The 19149-nt window shown below is 46.4% G+C and overlaps 1 protein-coding gene across 4 annotated transcripts in view; it reads left to right on the top strand.

The window, feature by feature from the left end:
* Positions 1-19149, top strand: part of UGGT1 (UDP-glucose glycoprotein glucosyltransferase 1) — a 184855-nt gene that overhangs the window by 136161 nt on the left and 29545 nt on the right. For 3 of the 4 annotated variants that reach the window (XM_014550394.1, XM_014550395.1, XM_014550393.1), the window contains 9 exons: positions 1253-1411; positions 2568-2653; positions 6078-6162; positions 8370-8458; positions 8975-9079; positions 10640-10724; positions 11975-12157; positions 12721-12881; positions 16471-16585. In XM_014550394.1, coding sequence (XP_014405880.1) covers positions 1253-1411; positions 2568-2653; positions 6078-6162; positions 8370-8458; positions 8975-9079; positions 10640-10724; positions 11975-12157; positions 12721-12881; positions 16471-16585 — 1068 coding nt within the window. Of the gene's footprint in view, positions 1-1252; positions 1412-2567; positions 2654-6077; positions 6163-8369; positions 8459-8974; positions 9102-10639; positions 10725-11974; positions 12158-12720; positions 12882-16470; positions 16586-19149 lie in introns of those variants that run through there. The other variant, XM_014550396.1, reaches the window with a different exon arrangement.

Below are 19149 nucleotides of genomic sequence, written 5' to 3'. Positions count from 1 at the left end.
TATCTTTACCTTTTTCTTCTTCCTCTTCTTAAAGAATACCTTTCAGCATTTCATATAATGCTGGTTTGGTGGTGATGAACTCCTTTAGCTTTTTCTTATCTGTGAAGCTCTTTATCTGACCTTCACTTCTGAATGATAGCTTTGCTGGATAAAGTAATCTTGGTTGTAGGTTCTTGGTATTCATCACTTTGAATATTTCTCGCCACTCCCTTCTGGCCTGCAAAGTTTCTGTTGAGAAATCAGCTGACAGTCATATGGGTATTCCCTTGTAGGTAACTAACTGTCTTTCTCTTGCTGCTTTTAAGATTCTCTCTTTGTCTTTTGCTCTTGGCATTTTAATTATGATGTGTCTTGGTGTGGTCCTGGAGGCTTACCTCTTAGCTCTTGTTACTACACTTCTGGAATTTAGGTTAGCATTGCAGTGTTAATACATAGTAGCTCCAAGAGTGTATCAGTAGCATTGGCTCGGGTTACAAAGCCAAGCCTGGGACAGAAACTCTTTAATAAGCGAAATCCAAGCTGCCCAAGACACTGCAGCAATGTTTTCTGCAAGGAATCAGTGATAACTTTGCCAGTTGGTGTAGAACACGGATGATTCTATGCCATTATGGAGCTATTGGAACATTTTGGACATTTGCATTTAGAATAGCAGTATTATCAGCTGTATTCTGAAGGTCAAGATGAATTTGCATTTCTGATGTTTCTTGGATTTTTCTCATTGTTTCCATGTTATCTTATGTAAACGAATCCTTGTAGGATTGTCTTTTCTATCTTCTCCAGTAGTTAGCTTTTAGATGTGTTCATTTGTTTGGCAGTTTATGTTCAATGCTTGCCCTGTACTACCTTTCTAGTTAGAATCTTCCCATCCTGCTTGTGGAGTAATCTCCTTACTGTTTTTTATGTATTTTTTTTTATCTCTTTTCAACCCACCTTAATTTTTAAAAGTGTATACTGTCTGCAACCATAAGCCAGTGAAGTTACAGAGAAGTCATTCCCCCTGAAAGCTTCCCTGTGCCCCTTACAGGCAGTGCCCTTCCCACTCTTGGCCCAGGCAACTGCTGATGTGCTTTCTGTCACTGAAGTTGTACTTTCTTTGAATTTCTTATAAATGTGTCATACGATATGTCACCCTTAAACATAAAGGCTTCGTTCACTTTGCATCACACATTTTAGTTTCATCCATGTAGTTACATGTAGTTTGTTTCTTTTTATTGCCAAGTAGTCTTTAAGTGATGGCATTGTGGTGTTGCAGGTGGACAGCGTAGTGGCTGCTGAGTACGAGCTGGAGTACCTCCTCCTAGAAGGTCACTGCTATGACATCACCACCGGGCAGCCTCCGCGAGGCCTGCAGTTCACGTTGGGAACTTCAGCCAGCCCCGTCGTCATGGACACCATTGTGATGGCCAACCTGGTAATGATCAGTGCATCGAGGCGGGGGTACCAAGTCATGTGCCCTTCGGCACTACAATTTATGATGGAGCCGTTAGCATTCTGAACATGAGTGAGATTAAAATTCATGATTAACTCCATTTGGTCAATATAAAAATCCTGTTTAAAATTATAGGTTGTAATTATATGTCGCTTTAGAAGAAAACATGCTGGAATTGTCTATTCTAAACCAAATTGGAGCCTGAAAATACATTGCTTCTGAGCTGATAGCGTTTCTCTTTTCGTTGGAGGCGTGCAGCTTCCTCCATACACATTCTTCACTGAAGGGAGGCTCAAGGGCAGCCTTCTTGGCTTGACTGGCTTGTATTTTTCTAGTGTTTCTAATATGTAGATTTTTTTTGAATTGCACTGATTTGTTTATAGCTATCTTATTTTAAATATAGGTGACTATTATTTCAAAAAAGAAATAACTGTTCCTCAGAAACAGGATATTGATGTTTGAAAGAGAACTAAAATTTGTCTTTTTTTTCAAAGATAAAGAGAAGCTATTTATTTTCATGACACCGGCAATACATGTATACAACCTCCTTGTGATCATTTTTTCAAATACAGATAAAGCAAACATTCGCCATTATTAAGCCACCAATTCCCCTTCCTAAAATTAACCACAATTCTTCTAGAATTTTCTATGTATTTGCATGCATATATATAAGTATAAAATATTTAAATTTGTTTTGTGTGTTCGTATTGTAAACACTGTTCCATTGTTCTGCATCTTGTTATATAACAGTGCATATAGATCCGCCTCATTGTTTTTAAAAACTGCAGAATATTCCGCAGAATACACATTACCCTAGTTTAGCAGTTCTCAAAGTGTGGTCTGGGAACCCTTAGCAGATGCTTTCAATGGGTCTCTGAGGTCAAAATTACTTCCATAATAATAGTTAAGACATTACTTGCTTTGCACCCTCACTCTCACAAATGTACAGTGGAGTTTTTCAGAGGCTCCATGTGTGACGATGTCATTGCTCTGACAGCTAATGAAATGTGTACGCATATTTCTTATGTTTTCCAAAATGTTCTAAAGAAGCAGATTTAGGGTATAAATATGTGCATTTTCAAGAGATTAACTCTGTTCTTGTACTCCTACTAAAATTTGTCTTTTCTTCTTATCCTAGGGTTACTTCCAGTTAAAAGCCAACCCAGGAGCTTGGATTCTCAGACTGAGGAAAGGCCGTTCCGAAGATATTTACAGGATCTACAGGTAGGATTAAGTGATGCAAGTACATCTTTTCAGAGCATTTTGCTCTGAAAATCAGCTCAAATTGAATACTGCATTGGCAGTTAGCCAGGGTATCAGAGTTTAATTTATAATCGTATTGTGATGAACAGTGCTTTCCCAGGAAATTAAACATGGAAGAACTGTCAGTGTGGAATTGGATGGTAATACTTCCCAGTACTAATAAGTATGGTCAAGTTGTCACTTTTTTAGATCCGTGTCAGTTTTACAAATATTTTTACAGTTTTATTTTTAAATCATTGGGACCATGGTTGTTAAAAAAAAAAGTTTCTGACCATTAGCTACTAAAGACGAGGCAAGAGGCTCAACAGCCGTTTCTGGGGGTCAGCGTAGCACCCCACGCAGGAGACCATGGAGCAGAGGCTGGGATGCTCCCTCCTTGCAGTCTCTCCACCTTGCAGAGGTCCTTAGGGGGGGTAGGTCTTCATCGCCCCCGGAAACGCGTAGGAAACACAGGAGAGGCCTCAGGTAGCACTCACTCCCTCTGCTAGGGGCCTGGAGAGGCGCCGTGCTGAACCAGCTTCAAAAGAGCTGGCTTGCTCCTCCTCACCGGTCTTTTCCAGCGGAGGGGCTCAGCACGCCCTTCCCTGCTCTCTCCTCCCAGGAGAGGCCACAGGGCAGCACCCGTGCTCGGAGCCCACCTGGCCCTTCTAGGCTAAGTCCACAGATGAGCCTTCCTGCTCCCCCCAATACTTGTAGCAGGTGACCCCAGCAGCGCTCGAGGATCCGCAGGGAGTGGTGCCAGCATCACTCACGCAGCCTTGGTACCCAGGGTAGCTGAGCGACAGCCAGGAGTGGCCCAAGAATAACAGACCTCGGAGCACCTGCCACAACTCAGCCCTGCTGAGCTGAGCCAGCATTTAAACCAAACAGGCCGACTCCTGACACATCCCACCTGGATGCGGTCATCACAGAGGCCACAGCGGAAGGCCCCCGATTCCCAGTGAGGGGGAAGGAACAGACCTCACAGACGTGGTTGGCCCTATGAGAAATGGCAGCTGATGCCCACAGGCACCCATGCCTCTGGGCCTGCCCAGAAAGCAGCAGCAGCAAAGGGCATGGTGAGCAGAGATCTGTAGTTGGATGTGCAGCCCTTGAATTACCAAGGGACTTAGAGACAGCGTGGCGGGAAGGTAGGCACCCACCTGGCGTCCAGGCTGCTCCTGGAGGCCGTGACGCTTATGGTCATCAGCCCACCCTTAGTCGGCCCATACGGGAGAGGGAATCATAGCCAGAGTGGGTCCCCTCTAAGTGAACACTCACAGGGCAGCCCATCCCACTGTCACTGGGGCAGGCCAAACATAGCTAAGAGGGTAGCAGATCCCGGGCATCAGCAACCCTATAGGCATCACTCTGGCCTAACGTAGACAGTGCCACCCACAGGGTGCTCCAGATGTCCTCGGGCCTGGCACCCCTTCCCCTGAAGGCCTGGCCTTTCCTTTGCATGTCCAAGCCCTCCAGAAAGTTCCACAGCCTCCCGGTGAGCCCAAGGTTGGTGCCGCTGATGCCCAGGCTGTGTAGCGGGACCGTGTAGAACGGGCTGTGGCTGCAGGCCCGAGGGCTGCGGCTCCTTCACTCTGGTTTTCTTGGGTGAGGGTAGCCCTCATTCATCCCACACTGATAGTCCTTGGAGGGACGCTGCAGGCAGCTGTGAAACAGCCACCACCTTGCCTTCCTCCCCACTCTGGTTGCACAGTAGGGTCAGTGGATGCAGGGTCCAGGCACACTGCTGCCAGCAAGAGCCTTTCACTTCAGGAGACAGGGAGTCAGCCCACAGAGATCCCAGGATGCTCTTGCTGGGCCCGCCCTGCGCCTCTGGACCTTTCCTCCCCAGGCACAGCTGCTGTGCAGGGAGCCCTGAGGGAGCCCATCGCAGGGTTTCACAGGCCCCGCTCGGGGTGGGCAACGCCCTGGCAGCAGCGCCCTTCTGCAGTGCACTGAGGGCACTAGTTCTTGTGCGTTCTCTGCCTGGGTGGTACCCAGATTCTACCAGACTTCCGTGTGCTTGGGGTCATTCTGCACAGCTGCCTCAGAAAGAAGCCCAGCATTCGGCAGGTCCCCCTCCTGAAGTCACCGCACCCCCCATTCGGCCTCTGCCAGCTCCCACATTGCCACGGTGACTGCCAGCTCTCACTGCGCCACTCTGCACGACGCTCCGGGGCACCTGGTGCGCGCTGGGCGGAGGAGGAAGAGATGGGCCTTTAGGTTCCATTTTCTTTCTGCTACCAGCACCCCACAGTCAATCATCTCACTGTGATGGAACCACAGGCTGTGAGAAATGCAGTCATTTCAAGAAGGGAGAAAGGAAATGTAGAACAGTCAGACTTTTCTACCCAGATAGCCTGTTTCCTGACCCTGAGTTACAGGTGAGCAGTCCCTGTGAGCTTCAGCCTGGGTCCTGGTGCTCACGTGGCCCTGGCCTGCGGTGGGCTGGGAGCAAGGCCTCAGGGCGTTTCATCAGCAGCAGGGATTTGGCTTTAAGGTTTGCAACAAATGACTATTTGTCTTAAAAATTACACTGCCTCTAAAAAGGTGTGGTCTGAATTCTGCTAACGCAGTTGAAGTTGGTGTTAAACTGCGCAAAAAGGCGTCCTCTCAGTTTATCTATAGGAAATGGCTTCCATCAGCGTTTGTTTGCACGGCCTCTTGCTGTGTCCGCACCTGTGCTCCCTGGGACGGACCGGACCTGACTGTGCATTTCTTACCCAAGACATGAAGACTCTTGTATTATAACAACATCTTCATTATCAACAGCAGTTTTCTCCAAATGATGTTTTCCCCAAATAGGATTTTACAGAATTGTAATCTGTCGTAAGACATTTATCTGTTTTTCTAAACCACGGTTCCTCCACGTGTCCTTTCTCTGGCCACTCCCCTAACCCCCAGCCCCCTGCCTTCCTCTTCCTGCCTCCGAGCCTCCCAGTGGGCATTCCCTATTCCCAGCCTCCGGAGCATCTCGGGCGCCCCTTTGCCTGAGAACTCTCTCTGTGTGACAGTGAACCCAGTGGGTTCATAGTCACCTGGCTCTCCGCACTCCCTATGGAAGGTGCTGGGCGGGGCCCAGGCCGCGGGAGCACAGATGGTGGTGGGTGTCCGGCACACAGTGGGCGGCCCTGGCAGCTCTCACGCTGAAAGGTCATTTCAGCGACTCGGGAAGGAAGTTTGGGCTGTGACTGACGGGGATGCATGGGGTTTAAAGGTAGAGATTTTGGCAAGTGCTTCTGTGGACCTTGAAGGGGCTTCCTGCAGGTCGTGAAAAATAAATTCGTTCTGAAAAACTCCTTTATGATAAAGTGATGGACAGATAAGATGATTGATGTCAGAGCATTTCCTGCGTTTGAGAGCTGTGATTTGTAGCGTCCATCTTACTGCTCCCTTTCTCTCTAAGCCATGACGGGACAGACTCTCCGCCCGATGCTGGTGAAGTTGTTGTCGTCCTCAATAACTTCAAGAGCAAAATTATTAAAGTGAAGGTGAGTTTGGTGTATGAAGGCAGCCGCTCTTTTATAGTTGTTAAAAGGGGCAGGACTCTGGCATTTGGTAGATATTATCTAAAATATGTATCGCGCCCAGCTGGTGTGTCTCGGTGGTTGAAAATCAACCCGTGAACCAGGAGGTCCTGGTTTGATTCCTGGTCAGGGCACAGCCTGGGTTGCAGGCTCAATCCCCAGTGGGGGGCATACAGGATAAAGGTAGAGATTTTGGCAAGTGCTTCTGTGGACCTTGAAGGGGCTTCCTGCAGGTCGTGAAAAATAAATTCGTTCTGAAAAACTCCTTTATGATAAAGTGATGGACAGATAAGATGATTGATGTCAGAGCATTTCCTGCGTTTGAGAGCTGTGATTTGTAGCGTCCATCTTACTGCTCCCTTTCTCTCTAAGCCATGACGGGACAGACTCTCCGCCCGATGCTGGTGAAGTTGTTGTCGTCCTCAATAACTTCAAGAGCAAAATTATTAAAGTGAAGGTGAGTTTGGTGTATGAAGGCAGCCGCTCTTTTATAGTTGTTAAAAGGGGCAGGACTCTGGCATTTGGTAGATATTATCTAAAATATGTATCGCGCCCAGCTGGTGTGTCTCGGTGGTTGAAAATCAACCCGTGAACCAGGAGGTCCTGGTTTGATTCCTGGTCAGGGCACAGCCTGGGTTGCAGGCTCAATCCCCAGTGGGGGGCATACAGGAGGCAGTCAATTGATGATTCTCTCTCATCATTGATGTTTCTATTTCTCCCTCTCCCTTCCTCTCTGAAATCCGTTTATTAATAAAACATATTAAATAAAAATATGTATCAGTCTTAGAATCTCAGAAGGAAGGTGGGGGTGGGGAGAAATTAACCAAAGAATTTATAAGCATAACCCATGGACACAGGTGAAGGTCTGGGGGAGGGGGTGAAGCAGGGGGAAAGAAGGGAGGCATCTGTAATACTTTCAACAATAAAGATATAAAATTTAAAATAAAACATGTTTACACTGAAAAAATAAAAATAATATATCTTGAAACCAGCACCAAACTTTGTGAGTTAATGGATGTGTTAACTCTAATAATGCTATTATTGTGGTAATCATTTCACAGTATGTATGTATACAAAATTATCACATTGTATACCTTAAGTTTATACAGTGTTATTTGTCAATTATATCTCAGTAAAGCTGAGGGGGGAAGAAAAAGAAACCCAAGACTAATTTATCATTGGAATTTCACTGTAGTGTTTATAGGAATGCAGCTTTAATTACAAAATGTCTTCTAAATATGCATTTGTGGCTTGCTTCAGCTGAGGGCTTGCTTCAGCTGAGAGGGCACCTTTTGGGTAATCTCAGTGAGCAATATAAGTCTCATTTCAGATAAAATGTTTTCATAGACATTGTGGTGCAGATACCGCCATAATTTACATGATTATTCATAACTGTATTCTCAGAAAATTGGTGATAATGCCAATGAAAATTTCAACAATTATAAATGGTAGCTCATTTCACTTCTTTTCACTTCTTTCTACTCTCAGAATGTGGAAGTTCTTAGTGCCTTAAACTCAGAGGTCCTTATGGAGTAAATACAGGCATGCCTCGTTTTATTGTACTTTGCTTCATTGTGCTTCACAAATTTTGTGTTTTTTACAAATTGAAGGCAAGACCCTCCACCAGCAAAAAGATTACGACTCACTTTGTTGAGCAGCTACTCACTTTACTGTGCTGGTCAGGAACTGAACCCACAGTTCTCACACCCGGGAAAGCCTAACGCAGCCGCACATCATGGCGGGAGACAGCCCTCCCTGTGCTGTCCAGGAGCCCTTGCTGGCTCGGCCAGTGAATCCGGACAGAGGCTACGCACACAGTGCCTCCTGCCAGGACGCACGCAGCTGCGCCTCCCCTGAGAGCTGGCTCTCAGGTGGTGAATTACACTTGCAATTTCACTCAGACTATGTTTCCCACACAATTGTTTGAGGATTTTTTTGCCCATTTTTCAAACTGAAAACAGCTATTGTCTAATGAAAAGAGGTTGCTGTCTTTTCACTTCAGGTTTTGTGTGATGTGATTAAGATATTTCTGTTGAGTACGTCTAGCCTCTGAGTGGGCTGTACTGCTTATGGGAGAATTAATTCCCTGTGGTTGGCTGTACCCACAGTGAACGTAAGTTTAATGCCTGTTAAAACAACAGGAGGACTAAGTCCATCACCTGTGATTGCAGGTTCAGAAGAAGGCAGACATGGTGAATGAAGACTTGCTGAGTGATGGAACTAATGAGAATGAATCTGGATTCTGGGATTCCTTCAAATGGTAAATTGGCATAACAAAAAGAGTGCTTTTTTAGGAAAAACAAACATAAGCATCCTCCCTCTCTTCTTTGGAGCGTAATCGTTCTGTCTTGGACCTTCCACATGCTGTCCTGTGCAGCCAGAAACGGCCCTTCCCTTCCGTGGGCAGGAGTGTCTCCACGGTAACGAAACGCCCTGTCCCTGGGAAGGGGCTCCTCTCTCCTGCTCTTGACTCTGCGGGCTGTGCTGCTCTTTGCAGGGCTGGCGGAGCATCGCTCAGGTTCCTTCCACTGAGCCTGCTGCTGCCTGTGTTCTGTCTTCCTGCAGCTGCGGGGCCTGCTAGCTGCCCTCTCCTTACCTGCGGGTGGTGTCCTGGCCCTGTGTCCCCGGGCGGGAGGGGCCCTGCTCCTGGTCCCACTGCACCACTTGCTAGGGAAGGAGCAGGACTGGGCAGGACCATCTCTCCCGCTCCCCTTCACGGCCGGTGTCTGTCTGAGCATTTCCCCTTTTGTGCTTACTTTCACCTTTATTATTATAGGGGCTTCACGGGAGGACAGAAGACCGAAGAAGTAAAACAAGATAAAGACGACATAATTAATATTTTCTCTGTTGCATCTGGTCATCTCTATGAAAGATTTCTTCGGTTAGTCCTGTTGGTTGTTTCCGTATATATGAATGAATTTGTCACCGTGTTCTTAGGTAGAAAGGAAGTGTTCTGTGTGCTCCTGCCCATCACACCTCTGCGTATCTGAAGCACTCTGAGGGTTGTGAAAGATGTCCATATAATTGTGCTTGTTTTGATCTGGCTAGCAGCATGGACTCAAGCTCTATAGTAAAAGCATCGGTGTGGCTATTACAAGGCTATAAACCTTTAATATCATTGTGCACATATTATAGATAGTGTTTAACTGGCCACCAAGCATTGCTTAAACCATCAATTAAGAGGTTAACATAGAGAACAGAAGTGGGATAGGACCATGGGCCTGCCTTCTATAGATTTGTAGAGTTTGAGAGCTGCAGTGAGACCTGTTTTATAAACGGCTGGAGACTCGGGGTGAAGGGGCCTCCCTGAGGTCATAGCCAGAGCCAAGGAGAGGCCCTGGCTTGGGCTGCTTGCCCCGGGGTTGCCAGGGGGAAGTCCTCCGGAGTGCCCTGCCCGAGAGGAACTTTGTGAATGCCAGGTTCTTGGTGCTTTAATGTTCCACTACAGATCTAGTGTAGCAAGTAATCAAAATGTCATTTTACTCATGTCTTACACCTCCTGTTTCCAAGGAATAATATCTGACCAAAACAGTAAGGCTAGATGTTAATAACAGCTAAATTTAATTAAATTCCTTGACTCAAAGTGTATTTTTTAAAAATATATTTTTATTGATTTCAGAGAGGAAGGGAGAGGGAGAGATAGATAGAAATATTAGTGATGAGAGAGAATCATTGTTTGGCTGTCTCCTGCAGGCCCCCTGATGGAGTCCTTACCCGGGGCATGTGCCCGGGACCGGAATTGAACCCGGGACCTTCAGTCTACAGGCCGATGCTCTATCCCAGGGATCCTCAAACTGCAGCCCGCGGGCCACATGCAAATACAAATATTGTATTTGTTCCCGTTTTGTTTTTTTACTTCAAAATAAGATATGTGCAGTGTGCATAGGAATTTGTTCATAGTTTTTTTTTAAACTATAGTCCGGCCCTCCAACAGTCTGAGGGACAGTGAACTGGCTCCCTGTTTAAAAAGTTTGAGGACCCCTGCTCTATCCACTGAGCTCAAAATGTACTTTTGTTTGTTTTCAAAGTAGGGAATCCCGGGACTGTAACCGTCTGCCATTCCTTCTCCTCGCGGCCCCACAGGCTTGGAGGCAGCCAGGGCTTTGGGGGACGCAGTCAGTCAGCACGGCCTCCGCTTTCAATTGTGTCATCACTGACATAGCAGGTCACGGAGCAGTCTCTTCAGGAGGCAGCAGGACCAAAGCCTTTGCCTTTATTGTTGGTGTACGTTTGTGGGTGAGAGATGCTCCTCCTCACTCAGTGATGGGTTTACGCCGAGGAACAAGTGCTGTTCTCCACTGTGAAGGGTCCCTCTGAGCCTCGCGGGTCATCAGCTAGCTCTGCCGTGAAGAACACTTAGTGATCCCGTAATTAACTACTTGATTTTGTTGAGATTAAAAAGCATTGGAAGATCATTAGTATTATTTCTTTTCTTTGGCAGCATAATGATGTTATCAGTACTGAAGAACACCAAGACTCCTGTGAAATTTTGGTTTTTGAAGAATTATTTGTCCCCTACATTTAAGGTGTGTTCCTCAGAAAAAAGAAAAAACATTCTTATTAAGGAGATATGTATCGTATAATATACTTTTTTCTACTTGTTATCTGTATAATTTAAAATTTTTCCTTTTATTGACTTACCCTGATTCAGTTGCATATTTCTATGTTGATTACTCTTTCAGACTGATCTATTTTGGGGGGAAGAGTTGTTATAAAACTGAACACAAAATTATGTCTTGTTGGAAGCTTGGATAACCTAGGAAGAGAGCCCATGTCATTTGTTTGATGAAGTAACGTTCTCTTCTGCCGAGTGTGCAGACCCTGGTCTAATGAAAGAGCACGGCTGGTTTCCAGTCAGAACGATGGCTCTCTCCTGAGCAGCTCCCCAGCGTCCACACAAGTAGTGCCTCATTGGTGTCCAGCAAAAACACACTGGGAAGACTTTATGCTTTGCTTATGTCAGTTAGCATTTGCCCTCTAAATGGACTTATTTGCATCTTTTTTGTTGCTATTCTGTGGAATTTACTAAATAACGTTTAAGGCATTCAGTAATTTCTCTTTTAGATGAGTATTCATTTCTGGTCCCCTGAAGGTTCTTGTGTTTAGAATATGAAAGACTTAATGGCAACCTATTTGTCCAGAGTGTTTGGTTTGCCACGTCATTGCCTGGGTTAGACCTAGCGGAGATGAAACAAGCCCCTCAGAGAGACAAGTGCCACATGGCCTCACTGACATGTGGGCTCTAGTGAGCACAATACACTGACAGACAGAACAGGTCCAGAGCCTGGGTGCACGGCACAGGCTGACAGACTGGGGAGATTGGAAGAGATGAGCTAAAGAGCTTGTATAGCCCATGGACACAGACAATAGGGGGGTGCAGGCCTGGGTGGTGGCAGGGAAAATGGGGGGCATCTGTAACAGTGCCAACAATGAAAAAGGCCAGCTCAAAAAAACGCTTTACTGATCGAGTTTAGACAAATGAAGTTCATTTCTCTTCAACACACCCACACAAATGTGAATTAGTTGTCTAAAAGCCTTTACTTAAAGGTTTCTGTCACTTCATGTAGTGCTCGGAAGTCATAAAGAAACGGGGATTTGGCGAACGTTTATATGTATTCGTTTATGTCCTCACCAGGGGTCGGGTCAGAGTTTTTCTTAGACCGTTGTCACTTGTTACTGAATGTGTTTTTCTTGTGCCATCATTGTGACGGCTGTCTGACATTATGAAGTCAGCTTTCTTATAGTAAATGATGGTTGTTCCTGTGTCTGAAAACAGGAATTTATACCTTACATGGCAGACAAGTACAGTTTCCACTACGAGCTTGTGCAGTACAAGTGGCCCCGGTGGCTCCACCAGCAAACTGAGAAGCAGCGCACCATCTGGGGCTACAAGATCCTCTTCCTGGACGTGCTCTTCCCCCTGGTTGTGGACAAGGTCCTCTTTGTGGATGCCGATCAGGTGAGCTCCTAGAGGCAGCGTCAACAGTCTGTCTAAAGGCGCTAGACTTCCTTTTCCTTTTTGAATTATTTTATTTTTCCAGTTATGAAAAATACATGTTTATTTTATATTATTTAGAATATATGGAAAAGTATCGCCTAGATGTGATCACTTTTAACATTTGCATTTGATGTGTCCTTTTTATATTTTCTTCTATGTCTTTGTTACATAGTTTTCATTGCATCATTATTTTTATCTTAATTCATTTTACATACAAACTAAAAATAGGCATTGTTTCACATTTGTTTGCATATTAATTCACATAAACCTCCCAGCAGTCTTGTGAGTTTCCCATTTTACAGATGAGGCAGCTGAGTCACAGATAGTCTAAGCAATATAAATCTGTTTATTTCTCCTCTCTGTGTGCCAAGCACTACACTGTGAGGGGGGTGGTCAGCCGGTCAGTGGAAGAGGCAGGTGTGGCTGGCACTCGCACTGCAGCGTGAGCCTTCAGTGCGGCTCCGGGTGCCAGGAAATGCTGTCTGCAAGGTTGTCTAACAAATGACTTGTGACCTTTTCTCCAGATCGTGCGGACAGATCTGAAAGAGTTAAGAGATTTCAATTTGGATGGTGCCCCTTACGGTTATACTCCTTTCTGTGACAGCCGAAAAGAAATGGATGGCTACAGGTTCTGGAAATCAGGGTACTGGGCCAGTCACTTAGCTGGGCGCAAGTATCACATCAGGTACTGAAAATGGGCCACTCCTAACACTGTTTTTTTTTTTATTTTCTTTAAATTAATTTTGTATATTTAATACTGAATAGCTAATACACTAATATGGTTCATAAATAAGAATTATAAAAAGTATACAGTGAAAAACATCTTCTCAATCCTGTCTCTATTCCACCTGATTTTCATTCCACAGCAGATAACCTCCTGTTAATTTACTATATGTCCAATGGAATTTTGTAATTCCTTTTTTTAAATTTATTTTTTTATTGATTTCAGAGAGGAAAGGAGAGGGAGAGAGAGATAGAACATCAATGATGAGAGAGAATCAATGATCGGCTGCCTCCTGCCCACCCACACTGGGGATCAAGCCTGCAACTGGGGCATGTGCCCTGACCGGGAATGGAACTGTGATCTCCTGGTCTACACTCAACCGCTGAGCCACACCGGCCAGGCAGAATTTCTTAATTCTTACATGAACAACTCTGTCTTCTTTTTGCACAAAATATGAATTTTCTTTTACACAAAATATACCATCCCTGCCCTGGCTGGTTTGGCTCAGTGGATAGAGCGTCGGACTGGGGACTGAAGGGTCCCGGGTTCGGTTCCGGTCATGGGCACGTGCCCAGGTTGTGGGTTCGGTCCCCAGTGGGGGACGTGCAGAAGGCGGCCGATCAGTGTTTCTCATCATTGATGTTTCTATCTCTCTCCCTCTTCCTTCCTCTCTGAAATCAATAAAAATATATTTTTTTTTTATCCCATTTATAGTTTTATGCCTTGCTTTTTTTAACATAATCTCTCTAGTAGATCTTATTATATGTAGAGAGATAACTTATTCCTTTTAACATCTACATATTATTCCAGTAGTGTTATTATATTTATAGTCTTTTGCTGTGACATTATTGCACTGAATAATTACAGACATTACTTTGTATGTTTCAGTGTAGCTGTGGGATAAATTCCTAGAAGTGTAACTCCTGGGTCAGACCACGTGTGCATTTGATGCTTTCCCATTGCTCATTGTATGGTCTTCTCGGGCAAAGTGGGATTGGAAGGTTGGAGGGTCGGGGGGTTACAGGGAGCAGCACAGGGATGAGGGGGGGGTTACAGGGAGCAGCACAGGGATGAGGGGGGAGTTACAGGGAGCAGCACACGAATGGGGTTGCAGGGAGCAGCACAGGGAGGGGGGGGTTGCAGGGGACAGCACACGAATGGGGTTGCAGGGAGCAGCACAGGGAGGGGGGGGTTGCAGGGGACAGCACACGAATGGGGTTGCAGGGAGCAGCACAGGGAGGGGGGGGTTGCAGGGGACAGCACACGAATGGGGTTGCAGGGAGCAGCACAGGGAGGGGGGGGTTGCAGGGGACAGCACACGAATGGGGTTGCAGGGAGCAGCACAGGGAGGGGGGGGTTGCAGGGGACAGCACACGAATGGGGTTGCAGGGAGCAGCACAGGGAGGGGGGGGTTGCAGGGGACAGCACACGAATGGGGTTGCAGGGAGCAGCACAGGGAGGGGGGGGTTGCAGGGGACAGCACACGAATGGGGTTGCAGGGAGCAGCACAGGGAGGGGGGGGTTGCAGGGGACAGCACACGAATGGGGTTGCAGGGAGCAGCACAGGGAGGGGGGGGTTGCAGGGGACAGCACACGAATGGGGTTGCAGGGAGCAGCACAGGGAGGGGGGGGTTGCAGGGGACAGCACACGAATGGGGTTGCAGGGAGCAGCACAGGGAGGGGGGGGTTGCAGGGGACAGCACACGAATGGGGTTGCAGGGAGCAGCACAGGGAGGGGGGGGTTGCAGGGGACAGCACACGAATGGGGTTGCAGGGAGCAGCACAGGGAGGGGGGGGTTGCAGGGGACAGCACACGAATGGGGTTGCAGGGAGCAGCACAGGGAGGGGGGGGTTGCAGGGGACAGCACACGAATGGGGTTGCAGGGAGCAGCACAGGGAGGGGGGGGTTGCAGGGGACAGCACACGAATGGGGTTGCAGGGAGCAGCACAGGGAGGGGGGGGTTGCAGGGGACAGCACACGAATGGGGTTGCAGGGAGCAGCACAGGGAGGGGGGGGTTGCAGGGGACAGCACACGAATGGGGTTGCAGGGAGCAGCACAGGGAGGGGGGGGTTGCAGGGGACAGCACACGAATGGGGTTGCAGGGAGCAGCACAGGGAGGGGGGGGTTGCAGGGGACAGCACACGAATGGGGTTGCAGGGAGCAGCACAGGGAGGGGGGGGTTGCAGGGGACAGCACACGAATGGGGTTGCAGGGAGCAGCACAGGGAGGGGGGGGTTGCAGGGGACAGCACACGAATGGGGTTGCAGGGAGCAGCACAGGGAGGGGGGGGTTGCAGGGGACAGCACACGAATGGGGTTGCAGGGAGCAGCACAGGGAGGGGGGGGTTGCAGGGGACAGCACACGAATGGGGTTGCAGGGAGCAGCACAGGGAGGGGGGGGTTGCAGGGGACAGCACACGAATGGGGTTGCAGGGAGCAGCACAGGGAGGGGGGGGTTGCAGGGGACAGCACACGAATGGGGTTGCAGGGAGCAGCACAGGGAGGGGGGGGTTGCAGGGGACAGCACACGAATGGGGTTGCAGGGAGCAGCACAGGGAGGGGGGGGTTGCAGGGGACAGCACACGAATGGGGTTGCAGGGAGCAGCACAGGGAGGGGGGGGTTGCAGGGGACAGCACACGAATGGGGTTGCAGGGAGCAGCACAGGGAGGGGGGGGTTGCAGGGGACAGCACACGAATGGGGTTGCAGGGAGCAGCACAGGGAGGGGGGGGTTGCAGGGGACAGCACACGAATGGGGTTGCAGGGAGCAGCACAGGGAGGGGGGGGTTGCAGGGGACAGCACACGAATGGGGTTGCAGGGAGCAGCACAGGGAGGGGGGGGTTGCAGGGGACAGCACACGAATGGGGTTGCAGGGAGCAGCACAGGGAGGGGGGGGTTGCAGGGGACAGCACACGAATGGGGTTGCAGGGAGCAGCACAGGGAGGGGGGGGTTGCAGGGGACAGCACACGAATGGGGTTGCAGGGAGCAGCACAGGGAGGGGGGGGTTGCAGGGGGCAGCACACGGATGGGGGGGTTGCAGGGGGCAACACAGGGATGGGGGCGTTACAGGGAGCAGCACAGGGATGAGGGGGGAGGGTTGCAGGGGGCAGCAAGGGGGATGATGATTTTAGTGCTCAACTTTGTTTTTGGTCCAGAACAATGCTAACACTTGTTTTTTTCCACCTGCAACATTTAAAACATCAGCAAGACATCTTGGACTAATGGTTATTTAGTAGTTACTATAGCTTTTATTACCTAATCTGCTGACATTTGCTAGAAATCTCTTGTCAGAGATTAAATTATTTCTTTTGGAAGGCAATTAAATAAGAACAATGACAAACTGTACTTGTGGTGGCAGAATGTGGGTTTTGTAATCATTTTCTTAGCCATCTTTGAAGTAGCATATACTGACCCCAAGGTTTGCTCTCGGGCCTCAGCTTACCTTTCAAAGAGAAGCCAGAAGGTTTGCCTAGTGACCTGTTATTGTTTGGTAGAGGCACATTCCTGCCATAATCCATGGTTGTAACAAATGGGTCTTCTCTGTCCAGTGCACTGTATGTCGTTGACCTGAAGAAGTTTAGGAAAATAGCGGCTGGTGACAGACTCAGGGGACAGTACCAAGGTCTGAGTCAGGACCCTAACAGTCTTTCCAATCTTGACCAGGTAAGTGTATTGTTTTGGGGAACACTTTCAGTGCTGGGTATACAGTGTTGTGTCAGAAAAATAAGTATTTGCTTCTCAGTTCTCTCCTCTGTTGGGACAGTGCTTTGTTTCTTCACGGGGAGGAATTGTGTGTGTGTGCGTGACATTTTCATCTGTTCTCCCCAGAAGACACACACAAAGAAAATGTCGTGGGCTCAGTGTTGCTTGGAAGGGGATGGGAGGAGGCGCTGCCTCCCTGAACATAACTATCTTTTCAGTTTGTACCCAAGCTTCTTGGATACATTTGTTTCTCTGCCTGCTAGGGTCAGTTTATTCCTTTTCTCTAGGAACTAACTAGCTCAAAGTCACAGTGTAGAATACAGTATCACAATACTCCTTTTTCTATGTCAGAAACCATGGTGTTTTTAAAGAAGTTTAGCTGACCTAAATACTGTTCATTAGTGCTAAACAATTTTCAGAGGTGAAATTATAGTTTAGATGTATATAGTTTCACATAATTTGTTTTACTTAAAAGTCTGCCTTAAACACACTTAAGCCTTTTTGTGATGTATAGCACCCATAAAGAAAAGTGTGCAAAACAAAAAATATTCACATATTCATGTGCATTAATCACCACAAAGCCAATGCCATGTACCACCCCCTAGTTTAAGAAATAGAACATTCCTAGCATCCCAGAAGCCACCCTTCTCTAACAAAAGTATCCAGCATCCTGACTTCTGTGGTAATCATCTCACTGCTTTTCTATAGAATTACTATACAGAAACATATATTAAACATGTTTTCTAATAAACTAAACTTTAGCTTCACCTGTTTTTTTCCCTATCTCTATGGCATCATACAAGATGAACTCTTTTGTTCAGCATTATGTCTGTGAGATTCATCCATGTTGTGTGTATGTAGTGCATTATGTTTTGTTTATCTATTCTACATTTGGGTTGTTTGCCATTTCTATCTTCCATGGGTAATGCTGCTGTGATCACTCGTGCACGTGTCTTGGTGCACATGTATACAGTTTTCAGGTGCATGTACAAATAGAATTGCTTGGTCATCAGACTTGTGTATTTTTATCTTTACTAGATAATTCCAAGCAGTTTTCCAAAGTAGTTTTAATGTATACTCTCATCAGCTATATAAGAATTCCTGTCAATTCATGTTTTGACCAATATTTGTTATCAGTATATTAATTTGGTAGGTGTGAGCTGATATCCCATGTGGTTTTCAATTGAAGAGTTTAATGCTTCTACACTTAATGTAATTATCAGTGAAATGGGATTTACATCTGCCATTTCCTATTTTATCCTATATGTCCTCTGTTTTTTGTGTTCCTCAAGTCCTACATCATTGCCTTTTATGTTAGATATTTTAATTCCTTTGTTTCTTTTGCTATATACTTTTGAGTTATTTTCTTAGTGGTGTCTTGATGATTATCATTAACAGTTTAATTTATGACAATCTAGTTTGGATTAATAACAGCTAAACTTTAGTAGTATACAAAAGCTTTGTACCCCCATACTGTTACTGTCATATAGTTTAGATGTTTACACATTATATGCCCATCAATACAGATATATAATTATTGCTTTTTGTAGTTGTTTAGTTATTTGTTTTCTAAATATATTTTATTTTTATTTTATTTTTTCAAATTTTTAAATTCTTTATTGTTTAAAGTATTATATACAGTATTATATATGTCTCCTTTTTCCCCCATTGAGCTCTCCCCGGCCAACCCACACTCCCCAACACATCCCCTCACTCCTCTAGTGTCTGTGTCCATTGGTTATGCTTATATGCATGCATATAAGTCCTTTGGTTGTTCTCTTACCCCCACCTCACCACCACCAGCACCCACCCTCCTCTGACTTCCCTTTGAAGTTTGACGGTCTGTTCGCTGCTTCTCTGTCTCTGGATTTTTTTTGTTTATCATTTACCTTGTTCATTATATTCCACAAAGGAGTGAGATCATGTGATATTTATCTTTCTCCGACTGGCTTATTTCTCTTAGCATAATGCTCTCCAGGTCCATCCATGCTGTTGCAAATGGTAAGAGTTCCTTCTTTTTCACAGTAGCATAGTATTCCATTGTGTAGGTGTACCACAGTTTTCTAATCCACTCACCTGCTGAAAGATATTTAGGCTGTTTCCTAATCTTAGCTGTTGTAAATTCTGCTGCTATGAACATAGGGGTGCATATATCCTTTCTGATTGGTGTTTCTGATCCCTAGAAGTGGGATCACTGGGTCAAATGGCAGTTCAATATTTAATTTTTGAGGAAAACTCCATACTGTTCTCCACAGTGGCTGCACCAGTCTGCATTCCCACCAGCAGTGCAGGAGGGTTCCTTTTTCTCCACATCCTCGCCAGCATTTGTAGTTTGTTGATTTGTTGATGATAGCCATTTTGATTTGCTTCTCTTGGATGATTAGTGACTTTGAGCATGTTTTCATATGAAGTCTCTTGGCCTTCTGTATATCCTCTTTCAAAAAGTGTCGATTTAAGTCCTTTGCCTATTTTTTTATTGGATTGTTTATCTTCCTTTTGTTAAGATGTATGAGTTCCCTATAAAT

This window comes from Myotis brandtii, unplaced genomic scaffold (genome assembly GCF_000412655.1).
Source record: "Myotis brandtii unplaced genomic scaffold, ASM41265v1 scaffold600, whole genome shotgun sequence".
NCBI lineage: Eukaryota > Metazoa > Chordata > Mammalia > Chiroptera > Vespertilionidae > Myotis > Myotis brandtii.
The sequence above is the reverse complement of the archived record's forward strand: the minus strand, read 5'-3'. Positions and strand labels throughout refer to the sequence as shown.